Here is a 19,064-nt window from a genome sequence, read left to right as displayed (position 1 = left end):
GTGTTGATGGCCCGGATCTTGTTCTTACCATTCAGCTGACTCCTCAGGACTTGCCTGACCCTCTGCAGGTACTTGGTGGTTGCAGCTTTCCTAGCGGCCTCTTCATGGTTCCCATTCGCCTGCGGGATCCCCAAGTACTTGTAACTGTCCTCTATGTCTGCAATGTTGCCTTCTGGTAGTTCAATCCCCTCAGTTCTGACTACCTTCCCTCTCTTTGTTACCATCCGACTACACTTCTCCAGTCCGAACGACATTCCAATGTCATTGCTGTATAGCCTGGTAGTGTGGATCAGTGAATCGATGTCTCGTTCACTCTTGGCATACAGCTTGATGTCATCCATGTACAGGAGGTGGCTGACAACTGCTCCGTTCTGTAGTCGGTATCCGTAGCCAGTCTTGTTAATGATCTCACTGAGGGGGTTCAGGCCTATGCAGAACAGCAGTGGGGACAGAGCATCTCCTTGGTAGATCCCGCACTTGATGGTGACTTGTGCTATGGGCTTGGAGTTGGCCTCTAGTGTTGTACGCCACATCCCCATTGAGTTCCTGATGAAGGCTCTTAGGGTCCCATTGATCTTGTACAATTCTAGGCATTCCAGTATCCAGCTGTGGGGCATTAAAGCCTCATCAGAGACATTATCTGTTGAAGGGCTGTTGTCAAGAAACCATTGCTAGGGATGGGAAATGGAGAAAAGGCTGAGGTATGCCATATTATACAAGCCTTATGGAGTGACGGAAGGTCAGGAGAGAGTTACAACATTATCTATTAAATTATCTACTACCCCCTATGTAAAACATAGGGGAAAGTCTGTCATGGCTTGGGGCTGCATTTCAGCCAGTGGTGATATTATCAAAACTGATGAAATTCTAAACGCAGAAAAATATGGTCAGAATTTGATCCATGTAATATCACCTGGAAAACAACTGATTGACTCCACTTTTCAGCATGACAATGATCCCAATCAGTGATGGGATGGCCTTCCCAGAGCCCAGACCTCAGTGTATGATCATCTTGACAGAGAACAGAACGGAAAGAAGAACTTTCAATGTCCCCCCAAAAGCCAAGAGAATTTTCTTGAAGACTTAAAGAAATTACAAGAAAGCTGCCTAAGAGAGTTCAGGATGTGTTAAAGAATAAATATTAGACACACCAAATATTGACTTTAATGCTGGTTAGAACTGTACAAACTACGTTTTTACCTTATATTGCTTTATTTCCTACTTTCATAGCAAAATAAACAAATGAGGGGTGTCTCAAGACTTTGTACTGTTTCACAGTAGTGTATATACTGGTTAGTAACCGAGTCTGTGGTCCTACGAGCTGTAAAAACTCCTTGGATGCAAGTTTCCTACCTGCTGGAATAAACAGTGCAACTTTTCTCACTATGAAAAACAAGACAATAAAACTTTTGATTTTCAAAACATGACATTTTAAAAAGTTTTATGACAATAACATCTTCATAGGCAGCCGTACACATTAACACTGCCCACAAAGCTGGTGGGGCATCAGTGCCCGGCCCATTAATGTTACACGATTATCAATCAGCACCATTTGGTGTGTAACAAAAGCTCTCAATACTTAAAACCAAAGGTGGACTTATTGTATTGCTTGAATCAAAGAGCTTCACTGTGTGTAACAGCAGCGATTCTGACTAGCAGGTGTGTGTGTCACCCTCTTACAGAAACAAAAATCAACAAACAACATCGGCTTTTTTTGTTGTTTTTGTTTTTCGTAATCACATTTTTAACAGGCATTGAACATGAGGCAGTGAGATGCAGTCACACATTGATGGTGAAAATAAGTAAAAGTACACATAAAGTTAGATAAGGTATGGAGAGTACAACCTGAACAAAGCCCTATTTTTGTTCTCTAGTTATTAAGGAAGACTTATCAAACTAATGGGTAGTTGTCTTAAATGTATTGGGATGGTTAAAGAAAGCTTACAGAAACATCAGTGAGTCACCTAAGGTAGATAGGTATTTCAGGTTATGTAACAGCAAACAAAGGGTTTCCAACAAATGATTTTTTTTCTTCTTTTTAAATAACGTAAAAGTGCAACATCAGGACACAAAGAAAACACAGCACTGACACTTCATTAAAAAAAATGCAAAAAGAACTGAAATCAAAAACAACCCAGAACCACAAAGATTTTAAATTAATTTAACATAAACAGCAAGATACCAAATCCAGCACTCCAGTACTCTACTTCAGTCAGAAGACCCAAGCTACAACCCTTATTTCTGTATACTTGAGTAAAATAAAGTGCAGATGGAAGCTGCTCATGTGTCTACAGTATAAAGTTAAACTTCAGCAGCCCAAGTGCAGCCAAATTTGGTCCTCTAAGTCCCATTTCCCCCCCAAGCTAATTGATTTCCCTAATCGTGTGTGTGCGCCAACCTATTCAAGTGCTTAAAATATTAAATTAAGACACTCAGTTAAATCTTGGTTCGTTTTAGTGAGATCATTATTGAGGTATGAATTTTAGCTATAAAAAAGAAAAAAAAAGAAAAAAAAAAGAGAAAAGGTCACACTGCAAAGTTTAGATTGGGTGTCAAAGCCTGCTATCAAATACTCCACAGCTATTACTTAATATGCAGATAGATAATTGGATTAAATGCCATTTGGATAGAAATGTCACCTAATGCATTAGCTCGACAGCTTTGGCAGACCTTTGAACTATTTACTTCCAAAGTTTGAAAAATACTCAACTTCTACTCTGTTAGTTGTGATGGTATGAAAAGTGAGTAGAGTCAGTTTAAGACAGTTTCTTAAAAAAATAGCTTAACAACAGTACTTTCATTATTAATCGTACGATTAATGCATAAAATTCAAATACCACCCCCCCACCATGGACTTACTGCTCTTTGATAATACAGTATAAACATGTTTCAGTGTGTGCCTAACCTTTAGAGAAAGATTTCACCTTCATATTTTTTTTAAAGGATAAAACTTGAGTCTTAGTTCCTAAAAAGTACCTTCATATAAACGCAGGAGATATGATATCTAATGTTGAGCTTCAAAACTGGGAAGACTGGAGCCCTAAATGCTGTTGCTACCAATACACCAGTCTCTAATGTTGCACATATGACAGACGGACTATGGATTATGACAAAGACGATCGCCTTAGCAGTGTTGTTGTAGCAGTGCTGTCTGAACAATGAAGGCTGTGCAAAATGGCGTTCTGAGGTCCCCCCCGCCCACCACTCTCCTTCCTCTCAACATCTTCCAATAAGGGGACGTTCTTAATGATGGGAAGAGGAAGAGGATGAGGAGGAAGAGGGCTGGGTGGGCAGCAGGCTGTGTGTGCGTGAAGGTCGTTGAGGTCGCTGCTGCTGTTGCTGCTGCGTAGTAGCTCCAGAATCAGAAGAATCCAAACCCGGGCTGCCTTCACTGACCTCGGTGTCCAGCTGGGCCGGACACTCAAAGTGCACGCAGTGGAACACCTGCAGAAAGATCAAGGTTAAATATGTAAAGGAGAAATCGATACACAAATGACTGTTTATCTCAGATACTGGACAAAAGTTAGTCTAATATAATAGATCATTATGGGAGTGACAATTAGCCACTGTGAGTTAACCCCTTTGATTGTTTTTGGTTTTGTTTTTTTAAACCATCACCCGGCTCATTTTACAATTACAAAATGAAAACAGTTTCAGAAAAAATTGAAAATGAGCTTTATGGGCAGGAGTGCACATAAGTGGTCCACAGGTGCAACCACTTTTCTGAGAATACGCGCTTCTTTTCCGGTTCGGACTCCTTTTGACAAAGCAATTACTTTGGAACACCAAAGTAATTGCTTAAAGGAGCTTCTTCGACATCTTTAAGACCTCTAAACAAATGTCTGTCCTCCTCCAGAAAATCTTATGTACGCAAATGCGCGTTGCAACTTCTTATCTGGTACGCATCTTTTATTTTGACAGCGAATGCACACCTGCGGACCACTTATGTGCACTCCTGTTTATGAGGATATTTGTTTTATGGAAGCAGCACAAAGCACTCATAAGGTACTGCTGTCTGAACAAAGACAGAAAAATCAGCTCCACCTACATGTTACCATGTGCAATTCACGTTACTGTAACTCCTCAACCTTTGGGCTGGAGAGAAAATTCAAATAGTTCCTCGTGTAGGTGGCCTGTATGGTACTTGGGTTATAAAGGGTTAATCATTCAATTCTGGCTGTTTCTCCGATGTTATGGGGCCACCCGCTACTTGCCAGATCTTCAGCCCCATCAGATCGCAGCATCCCTCTCTCTCTCTTTGTGACATGACGAGATAAAGAACCAATGGCCACGCTAACCAACACGACTCTGCGGTGCCCACATCCATAAAATGGACGGAAAGCTGTGTCCAAGTAAACTGGCACATAACCACCCAACTCAATGTCTAACTGTTTTCTGTAAAGGTGTGAGGATGTTAACTATCGAGGAAGAAGGCCACCGCTGCTAGCATTGCGAAGTTCGCCACACTCGACAAACTTGTGGGGGCGACGTCTGTATCAAAGGCAGAATCTGACTTTGGGAGGAAATCATTAACAGTTTCAACTGGCTCAAAAACACACAAAGAACATTAGCAGACAGTGTTTAACCTCAACTATTGGAATGTGCTAAATGTGGATCTTTTTTTGTCTTTAAATAACATGTATATTAAGTCATAATTTTTTTACATGGTTCAAGAGGAATTTTCTGTTCTTGTTTCTTTACTAACTTAGCTGATTGTAACAGCTACTTTAGCCACCCAGTGATTTTTGAAAAGTACTCTCTGTACAATTACTTGATTAAGCACAACTTATCAAAAGTTTGTTACAATGTAAAAAGAACTTTCAGCTCCTCTAAAGCTAAAGCATTCGAACAAAGAGACAGACGAATGAACACAGACGACCATTTCAAACCATGTTTTCACCTCATTAGCGGTGTTATGAGTCCCAACAATACGGATGAAGGAAGCAGGCTGCTTATCAAACTTCAGTGTCTGCCATGATCTGTAAGAGAAAGCAATTAAAAACAAACAAAAGAAAGATCCTGATTTATCTCTGGTTATTATCAAAGTTTCCAGAGAAGACCCTGAAAATTTTCTATGGACCTCAGGATCTGCTTCATAAGTGTTTGTCAATAACTTTTCATTTATGAATGTTCACATTCGGCTTAGAAGAGCAGCACCTACTTACACACGGATCTTCTGAAAATGAAAATAATCAAGAGTTCCAGGATTAGAAATAGATCTTTATAAGTATTTATTCTCAGACAAAGATGGAATCCAGATGGTTCAAGGTGACTATAATCAGACAGGCCTTTGAAAAGTGATTGTGAACACACAAATCAGCAAGTTTCTCTGCTGGGGTCGAGTTCACGGATTAGTCAAATTATGTAACAAGGAAAAAATTAATTGCAATCAAGAGTTTTTATTGAAAATAGTATTTGGAACAGGTAACACTGAGGTCTTAAAAGGCCTCTCGTTAAAGACTTCAGGTACATTTATTTAAACAGAGGCCGACTGCGGATCCTTCTTTCAATAATGCAGATTAAGCATGTTCTTTAAAGCCTTCATTTATTATAAAATAAAGGCTCTGATTCCATTTTTAACCATTAAAGACACTGGAAGAGCATCGGTAGCTTAAGGTGTGATTCAGAAAGTAAGAAAAGAAGAAGTGAACCACTTACCGACAAGCTACCCTGGTGCGGTCAATCACTTTTGTCCACTGCTGTTGGTTGGTGGAAACTTCAATGTAGTAACTGTAGGAGCGCTCATCGCAGTCCCACAGCAGCAGCCTGAACACATTTGTCTGTGTTAATGCTATTTTACCACAGATTTTTAAATGACTCCAATGATAAGAAGCTGTTGTTAATAACTTATAGATATTAGGTACAGTACATGCAGAATAAAACTCTCCAGCTCTGATCTCTCCAACAATTATTTCTTTTTCTTGTATACGATTCAACAGAAAAGCTTAAATAAAAGTTTGTCACTGGATGGAAACAAACACTTTATTGTAGCTGTGATGGAAACGTTTGATTTATTACAAGTAACACAATAATGACTTCATCACAGCTGCTGAGATTTGAACTCAAAGCTAGTGCACACTCACCTCAGTGATCCAATAGAATAGGGCTGAGCTAGCTGGATGACGATAGCCCCAGAGCCCAGCTGATGACAAGTGTATCCCGAGTCCCAGTCGTAGTTGCGGGTGTCACCGTTGAGCAAGGCATTTCTGCTGCGACTCACACCCTCGATGACGCTGGCGCAGGCAGCTATAGTGGCCACATTCTCACTGGGCACTGCAGACATTACGAGCAGGGTTAAAGGCTTAAATTACAAACATGAAACCCTTTCTATCTACACAAAAACACTGCAAACTACACATGCAGTGCAGACTGTCAGTATTTTGCTGCTTACCCACAAGCCCGTTCTCCAGGGTGAACGAGCGGTTGGTGAACATGCATTCAAAAGCCACGAGGTGGAAGACCTTGTTGACCGTGTTGTGTGTTCCTACAATACGAACATATCTGAAACACACAGGAAATAAATGAATGACTACATGAATAACAGGTTATATCTAAAAATCTTCAGATAAGCACAAGTACACTGACACTTTTTATTGCCTCTTATGTTTTTAACACCGCTTTAATTTTATTAATGCTCATCATCTGATTCCAGTGAATTTTATTGTATTTTATATTAATGAGACAGTTTTCCATCCAAATGCCTTTCTCTACAGTGAAGCGCATTTAGTACAATTTGGATTTTGAGAAGAGGAACAAAACTTCTTACAACATGGCCATGTAACACAAGAACACAAATATTAACACAAGCATTTGTTTTACAAAGTACCAATTAAATAAACATTCTTTTGACAACTCAGTTTCAGGTTTCTCTGTAGGTGGTGATATCAATTTCAAACAAGCATATCACTATACTTACTTATATTTTCACTTTTATGGTGAATTTAAGACGATTAGAGAAAGAATGATGGTGTAATTCCCATTACTGGCAAGTTTTAGTCATATCTTCTGACATCCATTTGAATGTTTTGGCTCCATTATCTTTAAAAGGCATGGCAACACATTACTCAAAATCAGGAGTGTCAGGAACTTCACGTCAGTGTGTCTGGGAAGGACAGACCAGCTACTGGCAACAACACTATTTGAACTCAGCCAGCTCGAGAGGTATGCAAAAATACTTATGCTTCTGTCATCACACGGGCAAACAAGGCGGTTTGTACAAATTAACTAACTGTAGCAACCCAAATACACACCCTAATTGTACACGAGATTAAGGCAAGTCATGACAGAGCACAAATAAGCCCCTTGTGCAAAGCCAAAAAGATGGCAAAAATGGGATGGGATTTTATAGCTTAGGCCAGGGATTAATAAGCACTGGTATAACTGGAAGCCATATGATTTTGGTTTGGTTTACCTGCAAACCCGGGGTGCGAAGTACAGATTCTGCCACGAGCGGCAGAGATACTTGGAGTGGTCAACAACACGCACCCAGTCCAGCTCATCCATTGACACCTCGATGTAGTATGAGTAAGACCTGTAACAGTCATACAGGACACTAAGTATACAAAGCACTTCAGATTTAAGAGGGAGGTTAAAAATACAAGTGCATAAGAAATGAGTTTGACTCTATAATGTGCTTTAAAATACACATTTTGGTCTTTTTTTTTTTATTAAGAAGCAGCACGTCTTATGTAGTCAGCTCTAATTGGCCCACACTCTGCTTGGACCTTTTTATCGTTTGTTTTATCAGGATGAGCAGAGAATATTTTACCGGCTGTCTCTGTCCCACAGCAGCAGGCGGATGTGGTTAATGATGGACGGTTGGCCCAGTTTGACCTGAATCCCAGCTCGGCCGTCCTCTTCGATCGGGTGTCTGGAGAAGCCGTGGTCCAGGTCGTAGTTCTGGGTGTCGCCGTCGAGCAGCGCTGACTTCAGCTCTCCTTTCACTACCTGAGCTCCGTATTTCATGGTGGCGATGTTCTCCTCAGGGACTGAAAACCAAGATTTGACACCATGAACGAAAGCACAAATTAATGCTTTCAAGAAGCAGATAAAAAACAAAAAATATTCACACATTACAGTTTTTAACTGCAGCTTGATGTGAACGCTAATCAAACAAAGGACAAAGAAGACTGACTGAGCATTCCCCGGTAGTTGAGGTCCATATTGCGGCTTTCAGACCGGGCCTTAATGGCGTCCAGCAGGTCATCTGGGCTCACGAGGCTAGACGGTCGCACCACATTCAGCATCTCGGTCAGAGTCATGAGGGGCAGCCGCACTGCAGACATCACCTCGTAAGTGTGCTCGCCATCCTCATGCTGCCGGCACCAGCGGCACAACGCTTGGAAGATCTCCTTCTCACTGGCAGCAAATGAGTCCCTCCTGACCACAGTCAGCAAAGCATTCTGCAGACACAGGTAATAAATTATTCAAGGGAAGGAAAACACACCAGAAAATTCACAAAATGTAGTGCTTATAGCTTATCTTGTTTAACCACATTTTATATTACTGTAATGGCTTTTTTTAAATTTAATCTGTAAAAAAGTAACTAAATTAAAACCTAACTGCCTTTAAGAAGATTCGAGGGGGTAATTCACCATCATGTGTGACCTTTCTGGGCTAAATTATGACATCACTGTGTAAAAGAGAACAAAGTGTGGCAGAATAATATAATAAAATTAATGAATATAGTTTTTTTTTTTCTTCAAACTAAAATACAAGATGGTTAAAAACAGATAGAAGGCAGCTTAGTACTCATTTTACAATCAGACTGGTCAAAGAACAAAAACCAGGAAGATCAGAAGCCCTTTGATTATTTATTATGTGAATGATTTTAATAACACTGATTTTCAGGACTGCAACTTTCTTCTGTTTTAGGGTTCTGATGGACGCAGGAGTCTACATGTCTCTTTAGGGTTAAATAAAAAAAAGAAGGTTTAAGCCTTTAACAAAATCCTTTTTTTAACTGATAACTTATTTGATTTTACTTTTCTCAGCCACACACACTTCATTGTTATCCCTGCATATAACATATATAGCTGTTTTTATGTGAAAGTGACAACACTTTTCACTTAATATTTTATTACTGATACATGACTGATACAAGACTTGGATCCATACCAAAATAATAAATCACAATTAAAAATTAATAATTCATTTAAGATCACTTATGTATACCTTTCAGATATCTATAAAAATACATTTTTAACCTATGCAGAAGTCCTGCTTAGATAACAGTTGCCATTTGCTGAGCAGTGTTGACTGTCTTTTGTAGCTTCTGCTAACTACCACTAGAGGTCACTGCATCTACATTTTTAACAGAAATAAAGACTAACACAAGAATGAAATAATACCAAAACCTACTACAATTCTTCTTCCATCACTCTTACCTTGGAGAGCGTGAGGAAACCTTCAGAATTTAGCACTTCAGGTGCGTGTCTGTCCATGTAAGTACAGCAGGCTGCAGTGAGCGCGCTCAGAGAGTACAAGCTGGCCACGTCAAACACCAGACAGACATTGTTGGTATGCAGGATGGTGCGGAGGAAGTCAGATGTGGAATCCTCCAAAGGCTGGAGCCCGTAGCGGTGAGCCAAGCCCAGGAAGTCCAGTAGCACCTCTTCCCGGGCAGAACTGAGGCTGGCCCGGCCCGTGTACAGGTAGTTCAACAGCATTGAAAAGGCTTCAGCCCGAGTCTCCTCCAAACACACCTCCGCCTGCGGTTGTGACTCTTTCATCCCACCGTATAGCAGGGCCCTAAAAGGAGGCAGAATATGCAAAAGTTTACATTTTTGTTTTTTATTATTTTTTGCCATGAATAAAACCACGCAAAAAACAAAAGATCTAAATTCTGCTCATTGAATGAGATGCACTTTAGACAGATTAGATAGTCCTTTACACCAGCAGGATTCGATGGCAGTAGGGAACATAAGGTCTCTAGTTAAAAAACAGGAATGAGTTGTGGAACTAGTAAGAGATCAAAGTGACAATCGGGAGTGGAGTATGTTATGCTACACCCAGACCACAGTCCCACCATGCACAGTGTCAATAAGATCACAAGGACCACAAAAACATGGAAAAAGATGCCAGTGAGGCCCCAAGAAAGATGACTTGGACAATCAACCACTGTTGAACAGGCATTGTTCAGTGGAAAACATATTTCACACCTTATACAAGGTGGAAAAGCAAAAATAAAGTGATGCTACAGAGGATTAAAAAAGGTATATTTTGTATTAGACAGATTTGGGAAAGGAAGCTTTTGAATAATTTAGTCATTTTAAAAAAATTAAAGATATTTTTTTCCAACTAGGAGTTTGAAAAAACTTGGTGTTGTAAAATGATCAACAGGGTGAAACAACGCTGCGCTGTCTTTTTTTTCTTTTCTTTTTTAAAAAATTGCCAGTTTGTCATCGTAACGTGGGTTTTTTTCGGTTAAAATTAGTATTTATGTTACTCACTATCAGGTGTTTCAGGACTGGAATTAAAAAAGGCGCCAACCTCTGGCTAAGAGGCATTTAACTTTACCTGAAGTAGTGACAGCGAGCTGCCAGGATGACCCTGTGCGCTGGGAAGCGCTTTCCCTCCACGATGAAGGTGACATCGCTGTACTCCTCTCCGAGCACCAGGGCTCCGAGCTGCTCCGACAGCAGGTGGATGTGGTCGATTTCCGACACGGAGGCCAGTGGACGCAGAGGGTGACTGTTGCTCATGGTCGACGGCTGTCAGAGTTACATCTGGCACAGGAATGCACACGTTAAAACGAAAGCAAAACAGGCAGTGACGGAAAAAAATTAACCTTATGTTAGCTGAAGGTAAATGCTAACTGGAATGCACTGAAGGAAAATGGCTTCTGTAATCAAACACCGCTGACGTCAAATCTCATATTTTTAAAGTGTACGTTAAAAACACTCAGTCAGCAAAGTAAAACGACAGCAGTGAAAATACGATGTGAATAAACAGCTAGCTCGGCTGTGTTGTTTACAGCCGCTGGTGTCGCGGATATTTGACGCCTCGACTAATCGTTAGCTCGAAGCTAATTAATGTCTCTTTTCTCGCTTTAATCTGTGTTATAAACTTACTGAACAGCAACCATTAACTCCGGTATTGAGATAAAGTCGATCTCAAACACACAGTCGTTGTTATTTTTTCCAAAATGCAGGAAAAAATCAGCCGTTAACCCCCTAGCTCTTCCAACATTACACCAGCGGAAACCTCTTCGGGGGCAAAGGAAGAAACATCCGGTTCAGTTAAGATAGTTTCAAAATAAAGGCTCCCAACAAAGCGTGTGTATAATCACATTTAATAGTTTTATTTTCATATACTTGACAGTTACATTTTTAAACATTTTATTTAAAAAAACGTATTGAAAAACAAAAATCATGAGATCATACTGTACATGCATAAACACACTCAGAAAACATAAACATAAATACTGAAACATAAAAGATGCAAACTTCTAAGGAAAAAAGGAAAATAAAATTAACAATGTCAATCACTGATTCTAAAATAAAAATACTACATAGCAGCAAACTTCAGGGTGCACGGATTTATCGACTAATTCGAAAAAGTTGATTATAAAACATTGTAGAAAAATTCTATGCTTTGATGCTTCCTGTAATGCACGGCTATGTGTGCCGGTGTGTTAAAGATGTAGACGTGGGCGTTAAACTCACAGTTGCAATACAAACGTATTCAGGAGCATGTGAATAAAACGAGTGTTAAACAGAAACACGGAGAACACACCAGCAGCATTAATGATGACGCGGCCACAGTTTAACGTGGAGCTGGAGTCTGTTTACACACCGACAAAAGCAAAGAGCCGTTACCGAGACAGTGAGCTCAAACAGAGTGAAAAACGTGTGTATAGCGTCCAAAGGGAACCGTGTAGCTGCTCCATCCATCGCCCTTTATTTTACACTGTGTAAAATCAGCAGTTAGCCTCCAGCAGTTGTATTAAAATATTTAGATGAACTGTTAAGTTAACTTAGTCTGATATATGTTTATGTCAAGGACTGCGCTGGCAGACCGTGGAGATGTGGGGAAATAGGACCCAAAACTCAGGACTCTTCAGTGTAGACAGTGTATTTACTTGATATTATTTATATATTTTTTGCATTTAATACAATGTTTTCTTTAAAAATTTCAATTTCAATATGGCATATAAATATAATCAAAGGGTTTTGTTGGCAGGGTCTTTGTATGCAGTTAAACTTTAAAACATTGCATTTTCTAAAATGTAAACCAATGAGCAGTTTATTCTGAAAGATGTCTGTTTTTCTCTCTTTTGAATAATTAGAATAGAATAGAATACAATAGAATAATCCTTTAATTGTCCCACAAGGGGAAATTTGGTTGTAACAGCAGCCAGAAAGACACGTATACAAACAAACAGTACACAGGACACAGAACAGAAACATGCACAATTTTTCTTACATATTTACATATGGACAATGGTTACTATAAACAGAGTACCGTAAATTGTTGTAAATTTACAGTAAATTATTATTGGCCATTAATAAAACAAAAGCATTTCTTATCCGATCACTCGATTAATTGATGGAAAGATAGCTGCAGCCCTAACATACTTTAAAGCTAATTCTGAGACTTTTAATATTAACTATTACATTTTAGTAATAGAAATAATAGAATAAAATAATAAAGGGCTATAGAATTCCAAACAGTCTGACCATAGTCACTAATTTTCATGATCTATCATAAGTGACCCTGTGAATGTGCATTCTGTAGGCTGTTCAACAACAAAGAAAGCAACTAAGGCAATAATTGAGACATTTGATATTGCTGTGTTCATTTTAGGCATAATGAGGACAGATGATAAACATATCCCCTATGAATTCCAAATTAAAAATTAATATTAATCCACAAAAATTATGCCATTTTACCTGCAGGTGGCATCACAACACGCTGAAACAGACATACCGCTCATTTCATTGTGTCTCATGGAAATGTCTCCAAAATAACAGAAAGGCCTAATCTATCTGCAGTGTTACTCATGTGTGCATGTAACTTCCTTCTTACTTCCTTATGGTGACATGATTCATATGGCCTTTTGATTTTCAGAGTTTCATTCATTCAGTCATTTTACTTCTTCTTTTTTTTTTCTTAATTGCCTCCATCTCGCCCCATCCCAAGCATCCTCTTCTGTCACACCAATCCCCTGCATGTCCTCCTGCACTGCATTCCTAAATGTCCTCCCTCCATGCAACATTATTTATTCTGTTCTTGTAAGTCTTATATCCCTGACCCAACCCATGATTCCATTTCATTTCCCCTTTAAATATTAACGGAAATAAGACAAAACGGTTATATCATTATACACGTTAATATCTATTTTTTTTAAAATCCGTTTTCATAAATTACTGCCAATTTACAGGGACTCACACAGCTGAGTTGTTGCTTCCTCTTTTTAAATTGAGGAAACCCAATTTTCTTAAAGATGAGAAGCTTTTTCACAGAAGCAGCAATCTGATGTTTAAGTTCTCTTTTTCTTTACTTGATGGTAGCATAGAGGCTGCTGGCATCCGTGGAGGAAGCTTTAACAGTGGCGTAGGTAACTGTCTCACCTTCATCACTGTCATTTTTACCCCGAATCTGGAAGCACACAGAGCACAGGATAGTTCACCAGATGTAACACAACACAGTGAAAACATCATTTATAAATGCACCAATGAAGCTGAAACTCTGATCATATACATTACTTTGTTTTTATTGTGGGTCTTGTTGGCATAGGTGATGGAGGCGTAGGAAACACCATCTTCTGGATCCACCTACACAGTGAAGAGTGTTACTACTACTTTTAGCTTACTGCAATTACACATTCTTGAACAAATTGAAACAACAGCTGCTCTGGGTGTGGTGTGGGCAATCTTACTGTTTCCTGGCTGGTTTCTGGTGCACACTTAGTGACTGTAGGGTTTGAGGTCAGGCCCTGAAGAAATAAATATGTAAGAACTGATTTAATTCTGGTCTCTGAAGAATTTAAGCATCACTCGTCTAGTGTATGCGTTACATCTCCGCAGCTTTTAAGTTGCGTGAAATATAAATATATACAGTGGGGCAAAAAAGTATTTAGTCAGCCACCGATTGTGCAAGTTCCCCCACCTAAAATAATGACAGAGGTCAGTAATTTGCACCAGAGGTACACTTCAACTGTGAGAGACAGAATGTGAAAAAAAATCCATGAATCCACATGGTAGGATTTGTAAAGAATTTATTCGTAAATCAGGGTGGAAAATAAGTATTTGGTCAATAACAAAAATACAACTCAATACTTTGTAACATAACCTTTGTTGGCAATAACAGAGGTCAAACGTTTACTATAGGTCTTTACCAGGTTTGCACACACAGTAGCTGGTATTTTGGCCCATTCCTCCATGCAGATCTTCTCGAGAGCAGTGATGTTTTGGGGCTGTCGCCGAGCAACACGGACTTTCAACTCCCGCCACAGATTTTCTATGGGGTTGAGGTCTGGAGACTGGCTAGGCCACTCCAGGACTTTCAAATGCTTCTTATGGAGCCACTCCTTTGTTGCCCGGGCAGTGTGTTGTGGATCATTGTCATGTTGGAAGACCCAGCCTCGTTTCATCTTCAAAGTTCTCACTGATGGAACGAGGTTTTGGCTCAAAATCTCACCATACATGGCCCCATTCATTCTGTCCTTAACACGGATCAGTCGTCCTGTCCCCTTGGCAGAAAAACAGCCCCATAGCATGATGTTTCCACCCCCATGCTTCACAGTAGGTATGGTGTTCTTGGGATGCAACTCAGTATTCTTCTTCCTCCAAACACGACGAGTTGAGTTTATACCAAAAAGTTCTACTTTGGTTTCATCTGACCACATGACATTCTCCCAATCCTCTGCTGTATCATCCATGTGCTCTCTGGCAAACTTCAGACGGGCCTGGACATGCACTGGCTTCAGCAGCGGAACACGTCTGGCACTGCGGGATTTGATTCCCTGCCGTTGTAGTGTGTTACTGATGGTGACCTTTGTTACTTTGGTCCCAGCTCTCTGCAGGTCATTCACCAGGTCCCCCCGTGTGGTTCTGGGATCTTTGCTCACCGTTCTCATGATCATTTTGACCCCACGGGATGAGATCTTGTGTGGAGCCCCAGATCGAGGGAGATTATCAGTGGTCTTGTATGTCTTCCATTTTCTGATGATTGCTCCCACAGTTGATTTTTTCACACCAAGCTGCTTGCCTATTGTAGATTCACTCTTCCCAGTCTGGTGCAGGTCTACAATACTTTTCCTGGTGTCCTTTGAAAGCTCTTTGGTCTTGGCCATGGCGGAGTTTGGAGTCTGACTGTTTGAGGCTGTGGACAGGTGTCTTTTATACAGATGATGAGTTCAAACAGGTGCCATTCATACAGGTAACGAGTGGGGGACAGAACAGCTTCTTACAGAAGACGTTACAGGTCTGTGAGAGCCAGAGATTTTCCTTGTTTGAGGTGACCAAATACTTATTTTCCACCCTGATTTACGAATAAATTCTTTACAAATCCTACCATGTGAATTCATGGATTTTGTTTTTCACATTCTGTCTCTCACAGTTGAAGTGTACCTCTGGTGCAAATTACTGACCTCTGTCATCATTTTAAGTGGGGGAACTTGCACAATCGGTGGCTGACTAAATACTTTTTTGCCCCACTGTATAAATAACATGGGAGCGTTGAAACATCTGCAACAAACTTTTTTTTAAATCCAGAGTTTAAATAGATAAAATGCAACACAACAGTCACACAATACACACCATATTTGAGGCCTTTAATATAATCTTTTTTGCAGTCAGAGAGAAATTCATCAGTTAGCAGGTTGTCATTTGAAGCATTAATAACTATAAAAGCAAAGCAAAAATGCTTTGTTCCCTCTTTCGTTCCTTTTCCTGATCTTTTGCTGCAAGAACCAGTGAGTTTTAATACAAAACCATTAACACTGTTTATCTTGCTGCATTGTTTCTCATCTAGAGAATACAAAATGTCTAAAAAAAAAAAAAAAATTTCAACTCACAGCATTTCCATTTGCTTCTATTTTGTTCCCTGAAAAGATAAACAAACAAACAAACAAGGTTAGATGCTTCTCCACAAAGAAAATTCAGCCTTATTCAGATTTCTCACTAAGAGACATTTAATTTAATTTATCTCACCTTTGAGTCTCTTCAAACAGATTAGTTTCACAGCCACAATTAAAACTGCAACTAAAATGACAACCACAAGGATGTACAGCCACACCTGATCTGCACCTGAATACAAAAATATAAAGTATTTAGTTACACTAAATATTTTAATTATCTGAGATAATTTAAAACAAATAAAAAACAACATGTGCTTTAAAAAATGATAGATTGACATTCAGTTATTATTAGGAAAAGCAGAAAAGAAAACAAACAAATGACAAAACTCACCTGGGATACTAGGTGCGTATAATGTTGTTGCTGATGTTGTTGTTGCTGATGTTGTTGTTGCTGATGTTATTGTTGCTGATGTTGTTGTTGATGATTTTGCTGTTACTGCTTCTTTACCTGAAAAAAGAACAAAATTCAGCCAGGTGTTTATTGTGTATATCAGTTTAAAAGGATTTTGAAAAGTTCTTCAGAATCTCTCCGGGTTTCTTACCTGATGACTGAGTGCTGAAGGTAAAAAGCTGCTCTTTTTTTTCTTCTGTTGTTACGCTACACTTAAAGTCATAAGTTGATATATGACTGTGTGCATCATTCAGAAAAGTCACAGCAGCAGAGCAGGAAGACTCCGATGTTTTTAAATTTGAGTAATCTCTATCCAGAGCTTCACTGATATGGATCCACTTCACTTTGTGTTTGCACCGTTCATATGTCCACACAGAGCAGTTTAAAGTCACCTCATCAGCTTTCTTCTGTTCAGTCACTGGTGAAGATGAAATTCAAGAGAAATACCAAATAAATATAAGTTTCCTTTTTTCAAAATGTAACTTGTCAGCATGTTGTTCTAACAGGATGGTTTGAGCTCAAAATATAGTGTTGCAAATACTCACTGCTAACAACAGACAGATAAACCACAGCATCTGGACCTTGCTGTCTCCCTGGATTGCCTCTAAACTGTCTGCAGGTGTAACGACCAACATCCTCAGCTGTGACCTTCTTTATAACCAGTGAGCATTCTGCTGTAACACTCAGTCTGTCTGATTTGGCTTTTTCTTTGATTTGTCCAAGATTAATCAGCTCTACTGTTGGTGTGACTCTTGAATCAGTGAAGAGCCAGGTGGTAGTGTCACAGTTGTGATGATTGTTGATCACGTTTTTACAAGGCAAAGTGACTTTATCGCCATCTCTGACAATGAAGGAGAGAAAAAGATCTCCACTTAGTGCTCCTGAGGATATAACAGAGAATCGAAAATGTTACATTACACGAGTGCAGATAAGTTACACACTTAACATGTATTTACTTTTCATTTAATCTTTGTTTGCTTTGGTGAAATAAACAGCATCGCTGTCTATGCTACATAAAGATTCCATAAAGCAAAATTAGAAAGAAGAGTTTAAAAAAAAACCCTTCTCTATTGTACATATTTCTTACCTGTAAACTGCAGTATGAGTATAAAAGGCACAGCCATTTTAATCCATCTAGATTGAACCGCCATGTCTCTCAGTCTCGCTTTTCTTCTTGAGCTTCTGAAACACAAATGTATCTTTTTCCTGTAACTGTGGAGCCATGACTTCCTCATCATGACTTTCAACATTCTTTTCTTACATTTCTGCGGTTGTTCTTATGTAACCGCTTTCATGTTCCCTATTAATAAAGAGCTACAGTTAGTATTAAGTTTACACTGACCTGCTGTATCTGGAATGAAAATTAGTGAAAACATAGAAAACACACTTTGAGTTTCTGTGCTAAGTGTATTTAATTCAACTCCCAAACATGTTTTTAACCTGTCTACACTTTGCTGTAATTACATACAAACTTGAATGAATGTATTTATATTTATTTTCACATAAGTGTAACAGAATAAGGTTTATTACTACACACAATTATCATACAAAATTCAAAAATATATATCATGAGGGTACTTTATTTTCATACTTTACACACACACGCACGCACGCACGCACGCACACACACACAGTGACAGTTTGTTTTCAGTGTTTAAATGACTGGTTATCAAACAGAAACAGCTGATATCACATGTGGCCTTTGTCACGTGTGCTTGTGTTTAGAGCAGTTGCATCACATTAGATCGGTACCTCCCCTGCTTTATTTTGAGCCTACAGCACCCTCTGCTGGACAATAGAACTCGTTACAACAACAAACCTGGCAAAAGCAAAAGTCAAGATTCAAAGATTCAAAGTGTTTATTGTCATGTGTACAGAAGAAATAGCATTTCTCTGTGCAATGAAATTCTTCCTTTGCTGTCCATAAACAAATGCCAAATTAGGTTGAAGGAACAAGATAAATAAGGATAAAAATAAGACAAGACATTAAGATAAATAAAGATAAACATAAGGATAAAAATAATGAAAGATAAATAAATAAGTACAAAAGTAACTACGTGAAGACAAGTGAGGTATGCAGATGTCGATGTAGATGGATGTATAATGTATTTATGGAAATACAGTGGGTTGAAATAAAACGTAACATTATATTATTACTTTAAATAAAAGTGGGGAACTTGATCCTAAAACTAAACTTTTTTTTATTCTTTTATACAATCTGACAGAGTTAAACTAGTTATCAATTATATATATATATAAAAAAAATGAGGGCACTTGTAATTTAGCTATTCTGTGACAGATGTTTCTTACTTTTTGGTTTGTTGATTAGAGGCGGTGTTCATGGTGTAGCTGATGGAGGTGTAGGGAACAGCATAATCAGGATCAGCCTGCACAGTGAAGACAACATAAAGATTGCTCAGTAATGTGTAAAATGTAGAATCAACATATAAGAGAACAAGTACTAGTGGTCAGTAAAGTCAAAGTTATTCAGATTTCTTAACTCGTCTTGTGTAACCCCAACACTACGGATGTTGAGGATGTGCCACAAGCACTTGTTTATGAAGATCTGTATCTTGCTCGTAATGGGGT

At 39.1% G+C, this 19,064-nt stretch overlaps 2 protein-coding genes across 2 annotated transcripts; both read right to left on the bottom strand.

The window, feature by feature from the left end:
• Positions 1-1,141: 1,141 nt before the first annotated feature.
• btbd9 (BTB (POZ) domain containing 9) lies at positions 1,142-11,208 on the bottom strand. Its single transcript, XM_085248119.1, has 11 exons — positions 11,073-11,208; positions 10,519-10,727; positions 9,387-9,750; positions 8,135-8,402; positions 7,769-7,988; positions 7,412-7,531; positions 6,392-6,501; positions 6,084-6,273; positions 5,659-5,766; positions 4,901-4,979; positions 1,142-3,444 (listed from the first exon to the last, which is right to left on the bottom strand). The coding sequence occupies exons 2-11, from the start codon at positions 10,701-10,703 to the stop codon at positions 3,244-3,246; spliced, it is 1,845 nt and encodes a 614-aa protein (XP_085104245.1). The 5' UTR covers positions 10,704-10,727; positions 11,073-11,208; the 3' UTR covers positions 1,142-3,243.
• A 717-nt stretch (positions 11,209-11,925) lies between these two features.
• Positions 11,926-17,641, bottom strand: LOC146558345 (uncharacterized). Its single transcript, XM_085248131.1, has 9 exons — positions 17,563-17,641; positions 17,021-17,356; positions 16,627-16,893; positions 16,416-16,532; positions 16,158-16,253; positions 16,022-16,050; positions 13,883-13,939; positions 13,710-13,778; positions 11,926-13,602 (listed from the first exon to the last, which is right to left on the bottom strand). The coding sequence occupies exons 1-9, from the start codon at positions 17,624-17,626 to the stop codon at positions 13,501-13,503; spliced, it is 1,137 nt and encodes a 378-aa protein (XP_085104257.1). The 5' UTR covers positions 17,627-17,641; the 3' UTR covers positions 11,926-13,500.
• Positions 17,642-19,064: the final 1,423 nt, after the last annotated feature.

Source organism: Mchenga conophoros, linkage group LG15, assembly GCF_057382185.1.
Source record: "Mchenga conophoros isolate Kocher_MC1m ecotype Shallow Benthic linkage group LG15, M_conophoros_male_GT1.1, whole genome shotgun sequence".
Classification (NCBI taxonomy): Eukaryota; Metazoa; Chordata; class Actinopteri; order Cichliformes; family Cichlidae; genus Mchenga; species Mchenga conophoros.
The sequence above is the reverse complement of the archived record's forward strand: the minus strand, read 5'-3'. Positions and strand labels throughout refer to the sequence as shown.

Bases quoted from the DNA above. Each gene is read 5' to 3' on its own strand.
- LOC146558345 (XM_085248131.1), bottom strand. From the start codon at position 17,626: ATGGCGGTTCAATCTAGATGGATTAAAATGGCTGTGCCTTTTATACTC. The intron at 16,894-17,020 runs GTGAGTATTTGC...CATCTTCACCAG, and splicing joins TTATCTGTCTGTTGTTAGCA to TGACTGAACAGAAGAAAGCT. The intron at 13,603-13,709 runs GTAATGTATATG...GTGTGCTTCCAG, and splicing joins AGACCCACAATAAAAACAAA to ATTCGGGGTAAAAATGACAG.
- btbd9 (XM_085248119.1), bottom strand. From the start codon at position 10,703: ATGAGCAACAGTCACCCTCTGCGTCCACTGGCCTCCGTGTCGGAAATC. The intron at 9,751-10,518 runs GTAAAGTTAAAT...GCCTCCTTTTAG, and splicing joins GCTCGCTGTCACTACTTCAG to GGCCCTGCTATACGGTGGGA. The intron at 6,502-7,411 runs GTAAACCAAACC...TGTGTGTTTCAG, and splicing joins TTCGCACCCCGGGTTTGCAG to ATATGTTCGTATTGTAGGAA.